This window comes from Adiantum capillus-veneris, chromosome 2 (assembly GCF_014529385.1).
Source record: "Adiantum capillus-veneris isolate H3 chromosome 2, ASM1452938v2, whole genome shotgun sequence".
NCBI lineage: Eukaryota > Viridiplantae > Streptophyta > Polypodiopsida > Polypodiales > Pteridaceae > Adiantum > Adiantum capillus-veneris.
This window is the reverse complement of record NC_140932.1, coordinates 10,094,454-10,114,455: the sequence shown is the minus strand read 5'-3', so window position 1 is coordinate 10,114,455 and position 20,002 is coordinate 10,094,454. Positions and strand designations below refer to the sequence as shown.

The 20,002-nt window shown below is 45.5% G+C and overlaps 1 protein-coding gene and 1 pseudogene across 2 annotated transcripts; one reads left to right on the top strand and one right to left on the bottom strand.

Moving 5' to 3' along the window:
* Positions 1–382: 382 nt before the first annotated feature.
* LOC147462363 (uncharacterized) lies at positions 383–7,623 on the top strand. Of its 2 annotated transcripts, XM_086483698.1 has the most exons (3): positions 383–688; positions 4,945–5,760; positions 5,856–7,623. In XM_086483698.1, the coding sequence occupies exons 1-3, from the start codon at positions 513–515 to the stop codon at positions 7,315–7,317; spliced, it is 2,454 nt and encodes an 817-aa protein (XP_086339824.1). In that variant the 5' UTR covers positions 383–512; the 3' UTR covers positions 7,318–7,623. The 2 variants fall into 2 exon arrangements, with proteins under 2 accessions (XP_086339824.1, XP_086339818.1); XM_086483692.1 differs by lacking the exon at positions 383–688 and having other exon boundaries at positions 2,296–5,760.
* Positions 7,624–15,052: 7,429 nt separating this feature from the next.
* LOC147462362 (uncharacterized) lies at positions 15,053–17,287 on the bottom strand (annotated as a pseudogene).
* Between the last annotated feature and the right edge of the window lie 2,715 nt (positions 17,288–20,002).

The following is a 20,002-nucleotide window of genomic DNA, read 5'->3' as shown; positions in this document are numbered from 1 at the left end:
GACTCTCAACAGTTTGTTAGATTTTAACTGCTACTTGGGAAAGGAAATTTGTGAACAAGCACACACCGACATGCAAGTCAACCTAGTCATCTTGATAAAACTCAATGACAAGTTTCTAGATATACTTTGGGATAACAAGATTTCACAATGCAAAGGCTTGCGAAGTTTGAACGCAAGTCTGACTAACATAAATGAACAATCCTTTCACTTTATTGCTTCTGCTCGCCCCACTTTTATTTTATTCATTAGTGCTTGAGATGCTCTCTGAGATTCCTTCCCTCCTCTCTCAGGTGAAAGCTTCACTACCCTTATACAAAAGGGTTTTCAACCCCCACCACTCCAATACACACCCTATTGCTACTCCCGTAACCACTTCAGCGCCAAGCTGACCTGCTCGACATGGTCTGACGTCTTTAAAAAGACACAGATCTTGCTTTCGCCTTTGCTCGTCGGCTCTGCATGCTGCATTCGAATACGCTCTCCTTCTCTCTCCTCCACATGCTGCAAGCGGGATGCCCTCCCTTCTGTCCTGCAGCTTGCAACAATCGGGACCTTCACGGCCCATTTGCTTCTCTGGGCAATCTACTGTGCGCGACCCCTGCCGTTATTGCCTGCGGGACGAATTTACTTTGGCTGCCAATTGCCAGCCCTTGCCGCTATCGACTGCCACGCATTGCATTGAACTCAGGTTTCAAATTTTACTAAAGCTGAAAGCTGCAGGAGAATCGCCCTTGATTCTCTGCTTAATTTCCTTTAAATAAATTGAATCACCTACACTTGACCAATTAAGGTATGTGAGCTATCACATTACTTGTTGAATGCATTCATCATCTAAAATTAAAAGTGCAAACTTTTTCCTACATTAGTTGTTGCCAATCTATATTATTATAAAAGGGGGATAGATTTCGGCTCCCTCCTTCGAACACGTGCCGTTCCCTCCTCAGTCCGACCAATGTGCTCTGAAACTAGCGCGCTTAGAGAGAGAGAGAGAGAGAGAGAGAGAGAGAGAGAGAGAGAGAGAGAGAGAAAGAGAGAGAGAAGCGGCCTTCTGGCAATACTAGTACTTGATTTACTCACAAAGTTCTAACTTTTTACTACATTACACAAACAAGCCCTACCCTTGAGAGCAACTGTTTCCAATATTGACAAAGTTCAAACTTTCCTTGAGATTACACAAGCAAACCCTATCCTTGAAAAAAAACACGATCAATAGCTTTCTACTGCTATACCAACACTCAAAAAATATATAGGATAAGTGTAATCCCACCCACACATTTTTGAGTTTACCTCTAAATTTTAGTGAGAAGGAAAGGAATTCTACAAAACCGTAGTACAAAATCCTTCAAAGATACTCAATCTAGCTCCGAAACTTTCATATGCTGAACTTTTTTTAATTTTAGAAATAGATTTCAAACTGTGAGCTAGAAATAAAGAGAGCCTTACATGTGCATTACATATATCTTGCTCAGTCAGCTTAAGGATAAAAGACAATCACTTGTGAGCTACAAATAAAGAGAGTCTTATATTGCAAATATCCTGCCCACTGGCTTAAGGATGAAAACCTCAATCACAAAATGTCTATGTAAGGCTCCCTTATTGCCGGGTACATGCAATTCACACCTTTCTCTTGCTCAAGATATCTTCTTATCTTACATGCAATGAATCAAATAGTGGTGGCCACAAATTGTGGATCCACTTCTCATTCGCTTTCTCCTAAGATTGATAGGTTTCTGGCTTTTCCGTGTCCACCTTTGCTAGCCCACACTACATGGTACCTATATGCATAGTACGGGTATTGTCCAACCAATGGCCCTAGTCTAGATTGAGGAGTCATTCTCTTGTGGTCCAAAATTGCAGATTCAATCACTCTCCCCACAATGGTTCCCATAATTACCTGGACTCCTCCTTATGGGGTTTTGTTTCAATGGCCATCAAGTCCCATGGGGTCAATTCCTCCCTTGCCTCTTCTTTTGCTTCAATTGTAACCATGTTCACACAAGCAAACCATTCAAAGTAATAGTGTCTTAGGCTATGGTCACGCGAGGCTTAGTTATCATTTATTTGAACAAATAACTAAGCCTAATTCTTGGTCACATGTGATAAGGAGCAATAAATGAATAACTATGCCCACCCTTTGTAACTATGCCATTTTTGGCACAGTTGTGAAGTTCAAGGCTTAGTTGAGAGGATGAATGAATAACTAAGCCTCGTGTGACCATGCAAGAGGCTTGGTTATTCACTTAATGCTCTGTCTGGGCATAGTTGTCTTAGTTATCTATAACTGATAACTAAGCCTTGCGTGACCATAGCCTTAGTGGTGGTGCATAACATGATAGTTCGACAACCATGGCTATGTCACAACTCACCTTCAACTCTTGAGGGCAAGTATGATCAATCACATTTCCAAGTTCTGATCAATGAGGGTATTTCTGTGGTGATGTGTGATGCTGCAGAGGTTCTGTAGGTCACATCTAGCTTTCTCTTGGGATGGGGAGGAGACCTTGGGCACACTGGACGACAACATGGCTTTCTTGTGCGGTGGCAACCAAGTGTCTTCTCAGCTTCGTCATCTTGATCCGCTGTGGCATCGACTGATTGGTGGATTGCTTTTGTCTCTGTCCCATTGCTGCGGCTTCTGTCTCCTCAAGATCTGTGATGCTACTTCTTGACTTGGGCATGGCAGCCCTTGTGAGAGGAGGTATGACATGGTGGCTCCCGCTTGAGTTGTGGTACTTTTTGTCCTGTATCTTTCGAAATTAAGCTTTTGTTGTAGGGGTTTTGAGCTTCCTTGTAAAAAGCTCGCTTATGGATTGGTATTAGGTGTAATCGGGCACACATAGTGTGTTGTTGTCTGATGTAATTTTGTTGGATTCCATGGCTCATTTTGAGCATGAGAATGAATTATCTTTATTTCTAACTTATTTCAACTCGGTTAGTTGAGCGAGTATGGCAGGAAATAAAAAAGATCCTCTTTGACAAATATACTACCTTACCAAAAAAAGAATAGATATCCTCCTCTTACATGAAGCTTAAAGGGAAGTGCCTTTTGTGCCTCCTTTGGCCCCATGCTCGTATGGCATGTAGGGTAAAGGGGCTAGTCATGGGATGGAGGCAGCGTATGGATAGGGCAACCTCAATAAATAAAACAAATGAGCGCCAATACTAGGACATCCAACAGCAAGCGCTTTCGTGGTCAGCTCAACTAGAGCGACATCGTGGCCGTTCGATGCAGGCTCAAGTCATGTTGGTAGCAACGTTCTTTAATTGGCCTGGGCCACTCATGCAATTGGACCCTCGTTTTTGTACACAAAACTCTCGAGAATAGAGCCGATCTCGGCCTGTGGAGTGTTACCGCTCTAAGATTTATGCTACATATTGCTCTTGAGTATCGCTATTAAACGCATCCCTCCATGCTCGAAATGAGAAATCACAGAGAAACGGCGCCCAACAACTCATTAAAGGACATTTATATGGCCCCTTTAGGTTAGCCTATTGAAATTTTAGGAATTCACTTATCCAAACAAAGACATACCAATGTGTTGTAAATAACCATAGAAAGATTGTCCTATTTGAATGCCTATGCACACATGGACAACATCAAGCTTCTGAGGGGTTCGAATTGGCCTAACGCTACCTATTTAGGTAGCCTGTTGCTTAGTCATTCAAGAACACCTAGCTTGGTGTTTGAGAAGTTACTACTGCCTAACGCTAGCCTTGACCCTACCCATTTTACCAGTTCATTGTGCAGATTGGGTTCAAGAGCTTCTATTTTGCCAGGTGATTCGTCACCCAAGCACCCCGATCACATTTCTTATGAGACACTCGAAAGTGTGGGACATATTTCTACGAGGGTAAGAATCTGGTGCATGTCCAAAAAGAGGTAGATGAGATGCTTCAATATGTGAAAGGGAAATGGGAGCAGCCCAGCCGTGGCCCATAGTGGCCACTAGCCCATCATGCAAACTCTTCATGTGAACTAGACATTCTTCTTCTAACGGCCACTTTAATGGTTAGCGAAAAGCTGCTTTCTCACCGGCTGTAGGCGGTCATGACGACGGGCTGCGGGCAATAGAGGGTCAACTCTTAGTATATGGATGACAGATGGGAAGACATGCGAAATAATAAGACCTGCTTTTAATTTTAGTTGTTATTGCCTTCCTGCTCTATGAAAGCTTCCATCTTCGTCTGCCAAAGTACGGGCTGCGGTCGCCTTCCTGGTATGCAATCTTCTCCTTTCATGATTTCCCTCCCCCTGCATTACCCGCCACCGGTCCCCCCAAGCTACATAAGTGCTCCGCTAGCTTTCCATAGCCCGCCTTTGGTCGTCATGGCTTCCCCTCGCTTCCACATTTCAGCTGGCCGCGTGCTCTCTCTCTTCTTCACTCAGCTCCGCCATCCCTGATGGCTCGTTCAGTTTCGGCCTCCCAACCTCCCTGTGGATGAAGCTGGGATTATGAGAAGGAACCGGGCAGGCATGTCGCCCTTCCTGCTGCTTGCCTTCGTTTTAGCGCCTATTGCATGTACTGCATTGAACGAGGAAGGCCAGGCTTTGTTGGAATTCCGAAAGGGAATAACCCAGGATCCTTTAGGGGCTTTGGAGACATGGGAAAGTGGGGACGCGACTCCATGTGCATGGTCTGGCGTGCTCTGTGATGAAGAGGGCAACGTTAACAGGATTCTTCTGCAAGGCCTGAGACTCTCGGGCACCATTTCCTCCCAGCTTAGCAAGCTGCAGCGCTTGAGGTACCTTGTGCTGTCGAACAATTCATTCTCTGGCTCGATCCCAGCAGAGCTTTCTTTGATAACCACTATGTGGAAGCTCAATGTTAGCAATAATGCTCTGTCAGGCACAATACCTGAGGAATTAAGCGCCTTAGGAGATCTTCGAATGTTGGATATGTCTGACAACCTCTTCTTTGGGCCAATCCCTGCAACATTTTTCAGGCGCTGTAGCAGGTTGCGGTATGTAGATTTCTCCAGCAACAACCTCACGGGGCCCGTGCCAGCTTTGCTAGGAGGGTGCCAGAGGCTTACAGGCATTGATTTATCTCACAATAAACTACAGGGGTCTATTCCCGAGCAGTTCGGGGCTCTCTTATCACTGCAGTACCTATCTTTGAGCTCCAATGTTCTTTCAGGATTCATACCACGGTCTCTTGCCAATTGCACATCCTTGAATTATCTGGATTTGAGCATGAACCAGTTGACTGGGCAAGTTTCTGCCTCTCTTGGCAGCCTCAAGAACATGGCACTTTTTTGGGCGGGAGGAAATTTGCTCTCTGGAGGAGTGCCTACGGAAATCCTCTATCACCCAAGCTTGCAATCGTTGAATCTGTCCTTCAACGCTCTGTCCGGATCCTTGCCAGATGGAGAAGTTTGTTCAGCCCTCCAGGTGCTCGACCTTGCTGCAAACCATCTCACAGGCTCCTTACCCACAGCTCTTATATCATGTGCTGGGTTGCAGTTTGTGAATGTGTCGAATAACCAGATTTCAGGGTCAATCCCTACTCAATTGAGCAAACTCACATCTATCCGAACAATTGATTTGAGCTCCAACAACTTTAATGGTCAAATTCCTTCAGAAATTGGCAGCCTCAGCAATCTGTCTGTTCTGCGGTTGGGCTCAAACCCTGCAGTAAGTGGGGTTATTCCTCCAGATATTGGCAAGATAGTAGATCTCATCATCTTGGACTTACAAAAGATGGATCTGCAAGGAGGCATACCCTTGGCGTTGGCAGACTGCAGGTTTTTGCTGGAGCTGTAAGCAACACTTTTTCTTTTACTTTTTCATTAGGATCTTTATATTGACAATGTTCTGGTGTGATTGACATAGCTGACAACTGTCGTGGTTGTAGGGACTTGTCAAACAACAATCTTACTGGTAGCATACCAGCATCTCTCACCAATGCCACATTTTTGAAGTCCCTTGACCTTGAGGGCAACCAACTTTCTGGCAGCATCCCAGAGGATCTGGGGAAGTTTTCAAACCTAGAACATCTGGATCTTTCAATCAATCAGTTGTCGGGGGAAATTCCGTCTGCACTAGGGAACATTGAAACTCTCGTGTTCCTGAATCTATCTTACAATAGACTATCTGGTTTGATTCCAAGGAATGGTGCTCTTCAACGGTTCAATGTGAGCTCTTTTCTTGGAAATGCTGGACTTTGTGGAGCTCCTCTTGGAGTAAGTTGCTCTGCAACTAGCCCCATCCCATCTCCTCAGGCAAGGAGGACTCATGTGCTAGGGGCATCAGCCATCGCTGCCATAGTGGCCACTGCATTCATTGCTCTGGGTGTTGTGGTAATTTTTGTGATGAACTTTAGGGCGTTGAGGAAGATGACAGAAGACAGGGTCTTTGAAAGCACCCCACCTTCTCCCGAGACTAACCCAATTTTAGGGAAGCTTGTTCTTTTTAGTAAAACTTTACCAGCCAAGTATGAAGATTGGGAAGCCGGTTCAAAAGCTCTTCTAGACAAGGATTGTGTCGTTGGTAGTGGTACTCTTGGAACAGTTTACAAGGCAACCTTTGAGGCAGGAGTATCCATGGCTGTAAAGAAACTTGAAACATTGGGAAGAATCAAGAACTCAGAAGAGTTCGAAGAAGAGATTGGACGCCTTGCCAATGTGAGACATCCTAATGTTGTTGCTATGCAAGGTTACTTCTGGTCTCCAACGATGCAGCTCCTCCTTTCTGATTATATTGCCAATGGAAGTTTATATGACCATTTGCATCAGCAAGATGCAGGTTATGGGCAATTGACATGGAAGCGGCGGTTCAATATCGCCTTAGGAACTGCAAGGGGTCTTACATATCTTCATCATGACTGCAGGCCCCAGGTTTTACATTTGGATTTGAAGTCATCAAATATTCTTTTGGACCATGACTTTGTGCCACATTTATCTGACTATGGGCTCTCAAAGCTTTCCCCAGTGCTTGATACTTATGTTACAAGTCGGAGGTTTTATTCAGCTTTGGGATATGTGGCTCCAGAAGTAGCTTGTCAAAGTATACGCCTAAGTGAGAAATGTGACGTCTACAGTTTTGGTGTTGTCTTGCTAGAGCTTGCAACTGGCAGATATCCTGTGGAAAATGCTGAAGCAGATTGCATTCTACTGTGTGATGCTGTGAGATCGGCCCTTGAACGGGGAAGGGGGCCTACTTGCATTGACCCAGACCTGGGACCTGCTGCTCAGCTTGAGGTTATGCAGGTGTTGAAGTTGGGTCTTGTTTGCACGTCTCAAACGCCTTCCAAAAGACCAAGCATGGCTGAAGTGGTGCAGGTACTCGAGTCCATACAGTCTGGCAATGATATGTGACATACACAATTCTGTATTCTTTGACCTTTCAACAGAACGTCTGTATATACTGTTCCAACAACTTTGACATAATTCTTTTCTTTTTGGGGCTGAATCCCTCTTTTGGTCTCCCCTTTATCCTGCAGCCAGGTATATCGCCTCATGTAAGGTAGGCTCAATTCCCTTTGAGATTGTTCCTTGTAACGGACAAAAGTTTGATGGATACACTTACCATTCTGCCAACTTATGATCTCTGAGATCGACACCAATTAGCTGTACTGTAATAACGAGCGTCCTATAATTGAATGGTTTCAGAAATTGTGTTGATGCTGCGAACCACACTTATATTGATTGATCTGGCAAACAAGGCTACTTTTTTTCGCTCGTCTTTATTTAGTCCACGGCGTGTACATGGAATTCAGTTTGACAACCATTTCCTTTTTGTGGATGCTACAATGAAACATAGAGAGAGCATATGGAGTAGCTTATTTGATTTGATGTTTTCTGACATCAATGTTTCAGGATTATTTTGTGCCTGCCCTAGTCCCATAGCAATGCATCAGGGTTTTTGCTTTGGGAGCTACTTGCCTGCTCTCAATAACTCATTGCTTTTGATGACTTTTCTTCTTACTTTTTATGTAGGGCAGCCATATTCTCTCTCTCTCTCTCTCTCTCTCTCTCTCTCTCTCTCTCTCTCTCTCTCTCCCCCCCCCCCCCCCCCCCCCGCCCGTAATTTCGATCAAGAAAATGGTCGCACGACCAGCCCACAAAACATGTACATGGAGTTTGTTAAACAGTCTGTGCACTTAGTCACAAAAGTAACCATAGAGGCTTTACGTTGAGGGATAGGGTAAGGCATGCCAATGCGAATAGCATGTACTGAGGGGTGTGCTTGTGTCTTGGTAAGAACATTTTCATCAAGCAAAGATGAAACCTGTCACAACAAAAGTCTTTGTATGCGTTGACCATGGCTCATCACCCCAGATTGTGAATCAAAATCAAAGCATTGTACACGATTCAATCATGCCGAAGGTGCCCAACAATTGGGAAGGAAATAAGATCATGATGGCCAATTTGAAATACTCTATCACGTTTGCCAGATGGCCTCCATAAATGGATATGAAAAGGCACCACTACGGGTATAAAATAGCTATGCTTGAGACTTCTAGGACACATACTTTTTGTGAATGTGGCTCGAGCTTGAGATCCAATCTAGAAGTTGTTCATAGGCAGCATCCACCCCAATAGAATAGCCGAAGTGACATAAAATTGGCACAGCAAGACCCTGCCAAGCAAGTTCACATATCAGTCTTGCGATTAAGAAGCTGTAGAGCATGTAAAATTGGCTTGAAGAAACAAAAATGCATCATCAAACAATGCTTGACCACTAGTCAATTGGGTGATTAAAGTATCTCAAAGTGAGTGAGTCCGAGAGAGAGAGAGAGAGAGAGAGAGAGAGAGAGAGAGAGAGAGAGAGGAGATGAAATATCATTTTAAATATCTTCAAAAGGCGAAAATGACCTATGAGACCAAATTGATACGATCTTCGTGGATCTCATACAAATGAAGTAAAGTGAAAAACTAAAATCAACATCATCATCATCATCAACCCGGCCCGTGGGGCGGTAAGCGTTGGCTTTCACCCGAAATTCTTTACTTTAGACACACACTGAGAGAACGTGCAAAGGAACATGCGACGGGAATTAACACTTGAATACACACACAACTTGGAAGCTAGAATGCCTCAAGCAGACGTCGACAACCTGTAGGCCCCAAAATTGACGCCCCTTTCGGTATTTCTTTATTCTTTGGGAGGGTAAATTACAAAGAAGAGTCCTGGGAATCCTTTATCGGTATCGAGCTAGATACCACCTGTTTTGGCCAAATTTCGGCAGCATAACAGCCCCAAAACTTGCACGAAACCAATTCCCCTACTGGAACCCTCTTCCACTGGCATAAACCCTCTGATTCCTGCACAAAAACAATAAATTTAGCACGCTGTATTTATTGGTTTTTGCCGTGTTTTCAGCCCCAAACAGTCCCCTACCTGTCCTTGCCAGTGGGGCACGATTCCCAATGGTTTTGGCGTTTGTATGGTTGAAAAACAGTCAATTTACAGCGTATACACAGCGCTGAAAACACACCGGTACGGTGAGGTTATGACCCTCACCAGTGCCTGCTTGAGTAGCAATTAACTACCCATGTTCCTGCTCAAGGAGGCTCTTGTCTCAGCACAAAAGCATGAAACCACACAGTTGTACATCAGTCAAATGAAGAGCCCTCTTGTGGGGCATCACATAACTGCACGTAGGGGAGAGAGAGAGCAGTGTGTAGTGTGTCTCCTAACACCACACTGTACATGAGAGGAAAAGAAAGCACTCCATAGCTCTTAACCTGTGTGACAGGTTCTCAATGAAGCATCCCCCCAGCATAAATCGAGCACCCCCTCTTCTGCCCTTAACCTGTAATGTATCTGTGAACAAATAGATGCAAAAAGGGAAGTTTTCCATGGCTGCCAAAACTTGCGTATCGCTGAAAACGCAGCAAAACAGCCTTGTAAACACGCATCTGATGCCTTCCAATGCTGAAAATGAGCTTCTTGGTCCAAGGTAAAGTCATGGGAAGCTCAAAAATAGAAAGAAATGGTTGAAAATCACAGCCATCAACCTCCAAAACTGCTCCAAAAAGTCAGTTAATACGAGTTCTGTTCTCCCAGACCTGGTAAATTGACCAGAAAGTGCCACTTGGCACTCATGCATGCAATTTCCCCGCATTGGGCTTCCTGCTTAAAAATCTCTCAACTGGTGTATCAGTTGACTTTGCAGCAGAGTAATAAAATGTTCCTCTGGTCATACCGAAGGTAATGACGCGAACACATTTCACGGCTCAAAATAGCAGTTTCCTAATTTTTAGGAGATGCTTCCGTTGGGCTACCACTGGTCTTCTGACCATCTATCCTCATTGGGACCGCATCCAAAAGTGCAATGTGGCCGAACTGTCAGATACTTTTTGTCGGTGATCCCACCTTGGCTTTGTGCCTTTATTGAGTTCACTTCCTAGTATCCACCAACTTGCTAAGTGCGACGAGGATACCTACATGATCTTGCTCTGAGCCTAGACATCCTCTTACTATACGAATTCCAGTGCCGACCACTTCCCGTCTGCGGGTGAAACTACCGTTCTCATTGGCCATACAACGTCCGACCATTTGCAACTTCAAAAAGAGGGTCTCAAAAATTAAACAAAAATCATTGGAAAGAAACCAATAACTAAGGTTAGCAGTTGCCACGTCCTCGTGACATACCTCCCTCTTGAAATCGCAAACGTCCTCGATTGCATACCATAAATACATGTCATAGAGGATCTTGTGTGGTAAGCACCCTATTATCATCGCATGTATCCGCAAGAAAGACTATCAAAACATATGTACAAATGACTTAATGAGACCTTCATACTTTTGTCAAATTGTACACTGTTGTTGTATTGAATCCATGAGTACATTTGATGTGCTAGCTCTATCATTACTTCTTTGCAGACATTGGGTTGGGGTATATGTAGGCTGTAACCCAAAGGCGTCAAGGTAAAGCTGCAATACATTGGTGACTCAACAGTTCATGCTTTTTCATCCACTTTGCATCCATAGGTGGATAGTTCTTGAACTTCACCACATAGCATCTTGCAACCTGTCCCTTAACTTTTACGTGTGCAAAAGGCTCTTGCCTCTCCAATTGAGCATAATTCCACAACCCGATGTACCACCCATGACCAAGTAAGCTCAAATTTCAAGATGATTTACCGATGTGTAGAAGAATCCAAGCAATCGCCTCAGAGAATCGGCAAGTAGCGTGTCACCTGGCAAACCCACATCACTCCCGTAGGAGATCTAGTGGCCAATCTACCACCGTGAGACCTCTCTCTATCTCATCTTGGTTCATACTTGCAAACCCTAAAAATGCAGCAGAAAATCAGCCCTAATTCGACCACTTTTTAGCAGGGCGTACATGCGGAATTTCCTATGTGTCCTGTGAAGAGACCCTCTTCCATAATGTCCTTCCCTTTGTCGGCCATAGTGTAATCCCGCGTTCCTGTACTCTGTGTCTTTACCCAAAACAACCGAGGCTCACTTCTTGAGGAAAAAGTGATTGATGTCCTGGCAATGGAACCTTGAAACTGGCCGGTGGGGCGGTAGGCGTTGGCTTTCACCCGAAATTCTTTACTTTAGACACACACACAGAGAACGTGCAAAGGAACCTGCGACGGGAATTAACACTTGAATACACACACGGCTCGAAAGCTAGAATGCCCCGAGCAGACGCCGACAACTTGTAGGCCCCAAAATTGGCGCCCCTTTCGGTATTTCTTTATTCTTTGGGAGGGTAAATTACAAAGAAGAGTCCTGGGAATCCTTTATCTGTATCGAGCTAGATACCCCCTGTTTTGGCCAAATTTCGGCAGCATAACAGCCCCAAAACTTGCACGAAACCAATTCCCCTACTGGAACTCTCTTCCACTGGCATAAACCCTCTGATTCCTGCACAAAAACAATAAATTCAACACGCTGTATTTACTCATTTTTGCCCTGTTTTCAGCCCCAAACAGTCCCCTAACTGTCCTCTGCCAGTGGGGCACGATTCGCAATGGTTCTCGCGTCCGTATGGCTTAAAAACAGTCAATTTACAGCGCATACACAGTGCTGAAAACGCACCTGTACGATGAGGTTATGACCCTCACCGGTGCTTGCTTTGGAGTAGCAATTAGCTACCCCTGTTCTTGCTCAAGGAGGCTCTTGCCTCAGCACAAAAGCATGAAACCACACAGCTGTACGTCAGTCAAATGAAGAGCCCTCTTGTGGGGCATCACATAACTGCACGTAGGGGGGAGAGAGAGCAATGTGTAGTGTGTAGGGCATCACTCCTAACACCACACTGTACATGAGAGGGAAAGAAAGCACCCCATAGCTCTTAACCTGTGAGATGTTCTCAATGAATTATCCCCCGAGTATAAATCGAGCGCCCTCTCTTCTGCCCTTAACCTGTAATGCATTTGTGAACAAATAGATGCAAAAAGGGGAAGTTTTTCATGGTTGCCAAAACTTGCGTATCGCTGAAAACGCAGCAAAACAGCCCTGTAAACACGCATCTGATGCCTTGCAATGCTGAAAATGAGCTTCTTGGTCCAAGGTAAAGTTATGGGAAGCTCAAAAATGGAAAGAAATGGCTGAAAATCACAGCTATCAGCTTCCAAAACTGCTCCAAAAAGTCAGTTACGAGTTCTATTCTCCTAGACATGGTAAATTGACCAAAAAGTGCCACTTGGCACTCATGCATGCAATTTCCCCGCATTGGGCTTCTTGCTTAAAAATCTCTCAACTGGTGCATCAGTTGACTTTGCAGCAGAGTAATAAAATGTTCCCCTGGTCATACCGAAGGTAATGACGTGAATACATTTCACGGCCCAAAATAGCAGTTTCCTAATTTTTAGGAGATGCTTCCGTTGGGCTCCCACTGGTCTTCTGACCATCTATCCTCATTGGGACCGCATCCAAAAGTGCAGTGTGGCCCAACTGTCGGATACTTTCTGTTGGTGATCCCACCTTGACTTTGTGCCTTTATTGAGTTCACTTCCTAGTATCCACCAACTTGCTAAGTGCGACGGGGATACCTACATGATCTTGCTCTGAGCCTAGACATCCTCTTACTATACGAATTCATGTGCCGACCACTTCCCGTCTGCGGGTGAAACTACCGTTCACATTGGCCTTACAATGTCCGACCATTTGCAACTTCAAAGAGAGGGTCTCAAAAATCAAACAAAAATCATTGGAAAGAAACCAACAACTAAGGTTAGCAGTTGCCACGTCCTCGTGACAATCAATGTGCAAGGATGTCCGGCATCGGGCGTTGTTCAAAAAAGTATTGCATCTGTCGCTGAAGAGCATCGTCAATGTTTGCCTCTGTAAATAGTCGTACTGGACATCTCCCATGTCGTGCTAGAATAGTTCCGATCCTCTGATGGAGCCTCCGTCGATGTCGTGGTCGCCCTCATAGACGTGGACGTCTAGCACTCCCGAGCTTAATGGCTTTGTCAACTAATATACCTTTGGTATAGGTGGGCTTTGAAGTCTGCTGTGAAGCTTGCTCATCTGACTGTCGAGTCCCTGCTCTAGGGAAGTCAGTGATCTCCCTCTGTGAATGTGTCTCATTGCTTGATCTGCTCAAGAGACTCTCCTCATGTCTGCGCAGCTGTCACAAACTGATGAAGTGGCAAGTCTGCCCGAACACACTCACATGCAAACTATACGGATGCTAACGTGGTAGGCTGAACGGAATCCCTTGATTTTTGCGTTGATTGTTGACGTGGCAGGACAATATGGATTCCGAGATTTTCGGTAACAGTGTAGCAGCTTGTATGGATTTCCGCAAATTGCGCTGGTGCTTTTTGCTGGCAGATTTTGGGAACAGTTGCTTTTTGGAACAAGTTGCTTTTGGGATCATTGCTTTAAGAACCAATTGATTTTGAGTTTAACTGCTTTTGGGGCTCTGCTTTTGGCATCCCTTGTAAGAATAAAAGAGCCCTAAGGGCCTCACTTCTCAGGGCATCTGGACGCAAAGTCAGAGAGCGAGGACCCTGTGGGAGCTGTACCGAGAGTTGTACTTTGCTCAAAGATTAATATAAAAGAAATACCAAAAGGGGCGCCAGTCTTTGGGGCCAATCTCTCTAGGCACGTGAAGTACTTTAAGTGATTCTCTCTCGTGTCGCGAAAAATTCTAGACTTGGGGTGTCCAAGTTTGTTACAGCAGCTCTAGCAAAAACAACCCGAGGCATCTTTGATCCTGATATCTCATGACTCTACCCAACAGTCGCAAGTCCTTTTTGAATAGACAATGAAAGCGGCCTTGTATCTCACAATATACCGGACAATGCCAAATGTTATGTAACTGTGACACAACTAGCAAATCCTAGCCTCTGTTGTGGTACTCTCCTAAATTTTCCAATCTCAATCTCTAACTGATGCGATGATGTATGGATCTGACCAATAGCACATCGTATCCCATGGGATAAATGAGTGTCCATATGGGCCGGTCTGATCAAATATCCATTCTTTGTTAGTTGGAGAAGATGCTCTCTATGCCCAACTCTTGTGTCGGCTGTATCCATGTGCTCCTGGTATCTAGGTGAAGCAGAGCGTGACATATGAGTCTAGTGATCTCTATCCATGTGAGAGATAGGGAGGGTGCATCCAAGGAGTACGGGAACGGAGGCAATCTATCCATGCTGAAACCATGTGACTGAAACCATGATGTCATCTCCCCATACCAGCATGCTATATTCCATTGTAACGCTAGCTGTCGAGATGACTCAAGGGCTAGCCGAGCATAGCTGTCTCTGGGGAGGTCCCATAAACTATGCATGAAGGATACTGATCTAGTAAGTGCCTCGATCATGAGATGAGCTTGGCTCGAATAATCTCATGTGGCTCCGAGGCATAGTCACATGGGGATGGGGACGGGTCCCGGGGATGTCGCGGGTCCCGAGGACGGGGACGTGGCAAAACAGGGGACGGGGGACGCGACAGGGGACGCGCTTTAAAAGACACTAGTTCTTTGCAAATTTAATATTGATACATTAGTGAACACTAAGAGCACAAGATTGCAAAGAAAAAGTGGTTTTTGCATTCATATTACATAATACCAAAATATAACAAAGGGCGTGCGGCGTGCGCGACATAGCACACCATTGGTGTGGTGATCAAGCATCAATCATCCTCGCCAAGGGGCAAAACATAATGATGTACAAGTGAAGAGTGGATAAGTAGAGTGGAGCATAAATGGGAGTCAAAAAGGGAAGGACTCGAGTCAAGAGTCAAGCCTCGAGACTCAAGAGGTCTAGACTCTAGACTGTAGATGTTGGCCCATGGTGCCAACTGAATGTCAACTGGCTCTGCATAGTCCATTTGATCCAAAAAATCATCCTCAAGTGGTGTTGTCTCAATCTCTGCCTCTGGCACCTCTGCATCTATCTGTGTCTTTGGGATAGGATCATCCTCAGCAAGTGCCCACTCCGCGAAATCATCACTTTGGTCTGACTTGGAAAGCATCTTCAAATTTGATGAGACATATATGGAGATCATTGGCTCTCTGCACATCAAGACGATTCCTCTTCTTTGAGGCTACATGAGCGCACACTCTCCAAAGTTGCTCCAAGCAACTCGTAGTGCATGCTTGGCTAAGAATGCGAATAGCCAAATCCTGTAAACCGCCCAATCCCACCCCAAAGTCCTCCCACCAAAGAGCACTCCCCATCTCAAAGCGAGATGCTTTGTGCATCGGGCATGTGACAAATTTATCCCTTTCCATTCCTGTAGACATTGATTTGCCGCCGAATCTCGGTCCTTTCCTCTGGGTCGGGCACAAGGCGCGCAAGGATGGTTTGCCAACTATTCATCACCTCTTTGTCCTTCCATTGGTTCCCTTGTTGGAATTGTGGATCCACTACATAAGCGGCCGCATGAAGAGGAGAATGGTAGACATTCCACCTTGACACACACAATTCTTGGATCTCCTCGTACCTACGTTATGAAGATTGAAAACAAAGTTACAAACTCAAGAGAGTAAACTTGTAAAGCATAGGGAAAACTTAAAAGTGACTCGTGGCACGTGAATACCTATCGGGGTCGGTCACAAGTTTTTCAAGTGAGTCAATCATAATGTCCATGGCCTCATCTTGCCGATCAAGGCTTCATGGAATCCAACACCCGCAAGAGGTGGATGATAGGCTTCACCAATTTGGAGATTGTCTTTACTTCCTCCCACCATTCCGGCATGTCGGCCCGTGCTCGGCATGCCACTCCGTTGACACTTTTTGACTCGGGCATTGCCAATAACTCATCAGTAATGAAGAGTCCCCTCAATGCCCCACTACATGAACTCAAGCGATGGAGCATAATGAAGTTGTAGGCGAAGCGAGTCTCCGAGTATTTGAGAAGAGCTAGCTTTGACCTCTTTGAAAATTCAACCCTCACCTATTTAGAAAAATCAAGTTTCAACATTCAAAACGAGAATTGGTCTTCCATATTGAAATTAGATTCGAATTGAAATAAGATTGGTTAATACTTAATGGTTACCTTTTGATGATTATTGACAAAAGTCACCATTGAATTCGCATGCTCAATGACGGGGGAAATCCATTCCAAGGCGCCTATATCTTTGAGAAGATTGTTGAGGCAATGAGCCATGCAATATGTGACCGTGGTTTGTGGATAAAGGGATTCGATGATGGCTCCGGTGGCACAATTGCTATTTTCTACATCGGTGACGATGGCAATGACATCATGCTTTCCCACCTTCTCAATGGTAAGCGCCCACTCCAATGCAAGTATTTGCTCTTCCCGGTCCTCGATGCATCATGGGAGTCAATGAAATACATCTCTCCCCGAGAATATGCCACCACGCCATGAATGGAGCGGCGACGGGTATCACTCCACCCATCCACAATGAGGGATACCCATTCTTCTTCCATGAAGCCCTTGTGGATGCACATGCCGCCTCCACCATGACTTTCTCCTTGTCAAGAAGAGTGGTGCGCAGGCTCTCCGAAGAGGGAGGGACATATGTGGGTCCAAACTCTCCGATCTTCCGTGCCACTTCTTTAAAATATGGAGATCTTATGTAAAAAAAAAAAGTGTAACTGAGACTTGAGTGATATACATTGTATAAACCAAAAGATTAAAGCTTAGCTTGGCTTACCGGGCTGCATTGAAAGCAATATGGTCGTGGTAGAAAAATCTTGCTATGGCGACATCTACCTCCTCTTTCAAGGCCGGTTTCCAACTATCTCCAAGAGTTGCTTGCCGCTTGGGTGGACGAAAATGAGGGACAGATGATGATGAAGGGTTGGTAGAGAGTGGAGTTGGGTGGTCACCGTTGGTGCCGGTTGATGCACAAAATGATGCCGAAGAAGGGGATGCCGATGCTCGGATGAAAGCCGCCATGGCCATCTCCCTCGGATTCACCATGCGACTCTGGTACGATTCTTCTTGGCTTCTTTTATATCTGCAAGAGTCTTCTCAAGGTTTAGGAGTTTTTGCTTCTCCTCTTCCGAGCTGGTTTGCGGGCAAAATTGAACATGATGTCCTTTTTTGTGAAGGAAGTGGGCGTGGAACTTCCTCACGGAACCATTGCGCTCGTAGCCACAACGGCGGCACTTCCATGGCTTGCTTCCACCTCCAACACCGGACTTGGGAGCAATCACCTCATTCCACCATGTCCATGTGAAGTCGGCGGAGGAAGGGGGTTGAGAAGCGGCGGCGGGGCCGGAGGAAGGAGAAGGAGGAGGGCTTAGAGAAGCTTGGGATCCATCTTGAGGTGCCATTGATGATAGATATTGCCCAAAGCTTGAAGAGAAGGAAAGAGGAGTAGGAGAAAGCTTGATGGGAGAGGGAGAGACTCGAGAGAGAGACAGAGAGAGGAACTTCAAGGAAGTGGCCTTGAGCCTTGAGACTTGGGTATGATACTTTGAGGCTATGAGCCTTGAGGCTTGGAAGTTGGGTGCTCTTAAGTAGAAAGAGCTCCCCCCAAAATGGGGGTTTGAACTTTGAATTTTAAAATTTGAAAGGCCCCCCAAAAGTGGGATTTTGAAATTTGAAAGCCCCCCCAAAAGTGGGCTTTTGAAATTTGGAAGACCCCCCAAAAAGTGGATGTTTGAACTTTGTTCGAAATTTGAATGTCTCGCCCCCCTGTTGACTGCAGCCCCCCTGTTGACTGCAGCCCGTCCCTGCCCGCGTCCCATCTGTCAATGTCACCAGAGACTTGCGCGTCCCGGGACCCGTCCCACCCCCCGTCCCCTGTGAGGGATGTCCCCACGTCTCAGAAACGCGTTCCCGTCTCCGTCCCGGAGTCCCCCGTCTCGTCCCCGCACAATAGGCCGCGTCCCCCCGTCCCTTGTTTCTATGCACTGAGGCCTTAGCCTGAATCATGCGAGAGATCATAGAGACTAAAGGCCTCTCCATACTTCTCCATCCATCATTGCTACTAGATCCGCCATGGTGGTCCAATGAGGGTCCCCAAATCTTACCTTCGTAAATCATAGCTGAAGTTGTCACAAGACGGGTACCACGTCCCAATAGAAAAGGACAGACTGAACAAACTTTTATCACTTCAATAACAATTGAACTGAAAGAGAGAGAGACGACACGCGACACGGTGTGGTAGAATTCCACCCCAGAGAGTATTGGTCCCAAACCTTGGCGCCCCTTTCGGTATTTCTTTATATTGCATCAACACAGTACAAGCCGGTACTCCAGACTTTGCACCTTCGCCAGGAAGCATGCCAGAGAATGAGCCCTAGGCTCATATTTAAAGGCCCTTGGCCTAAAAAGCAATTACAGTGGAAAGCCTTCAAACTTAAAAGCATTTGGTCCAAAAGCAAAGCCAAAAAGCTACCAGCGTAAATCACGGAAATCCGTACAGCTTGCCACGTCATCAGTCAGCGCAAAACGCGGAAATCCGTACAGCCAGCCACATCATCATGCCAGCGCAATTTTCGGATTTCTACCACGTTGTCCTTAGGGTTAGGGTTAGGGTTTCAACAGAATTAGGGTTTCGGACAGAATTAGGGTTAGGGTTTCAGCAGAATTAGAGTTTTGACACTCAACAGTTTGTTACATCTCCCCTTCTTGAAAGAGAGTAATCGTCTGCGATTACAGCATATCTGCAAAACAACTCAAGTTAACTCAAAAATTTCCGAGGGTCATTCCGAGGGACAATCAGTTTGCTCTTTTTATTAAAGAGTTAGCTTCTCCTTTCTGCTCTTCTGATCAAGGAGTTAGCTTCTCCTTTCGGCTGTTTTGATCAAGGAGTTAGCTTCTCCTTTCGTCCAGATCGGAACTCTTGATATTCCGGCGTAGTGAAATTAGCCATCACACCCAGACCGTACTGATCTTCCACGGGTGTCTTGATGCACTAAAATTACATACCCAGGCAATCTCATCCAATTAGGAATATTCAATAATCGACACATCACAATGCAACACAAATGCTCACATATGCATGTTACAAGACACAACAAACAGCGCCGCTGAGCACTCCCTCGAGACAAACGGTCTGCGGTATGAAGCTACTCAACGACTACCTCGTCACTTCTCCGCAAATAACCTAAAAAGGTCCGGGCCATGAGCTCAGAGGACTGTACAACCAAACGCTCCCCAGACCGCAGTATGCGTCGCTTGGAGGTTCAAGCATACAACCAAACGCTCCCCAGGCATCGGCCTGCGTCGTTCGGAGGTTTTCTAGCATACAACGAAACGCTCCCCAGGCATCAGCCTGTGTCGTTCCGAGGTTCAAACAGTATCAAAACATTATTTCTCACTTCTCCACCCGGGAGTAAAAAAATCACCAATCAATGAAACCAGTATTGAAACCAGAGTCAAACATTTCAAATTGGCACCAAGACAGGTTTAAAAAAGATATCATCCATTTCAAACAAAGTTCAAACAATACTTTCTCAAACAACGTTCAAAAGTATCTAAGTAGAAAACAACTAGAGAGGTCATTAGGGGTTTTGTTCGGACAATCGAACTTTGAGGACAACGGGCTTGCCCTTGTGCATCACGGTGATGGTTCGGTTCCGGACTTGGAGAGTTGCATCATTCTTGTCGTGCCCGGGCATGCCCAAGAGAACGTCGCAATTGCCCAACTTCATAATGTGG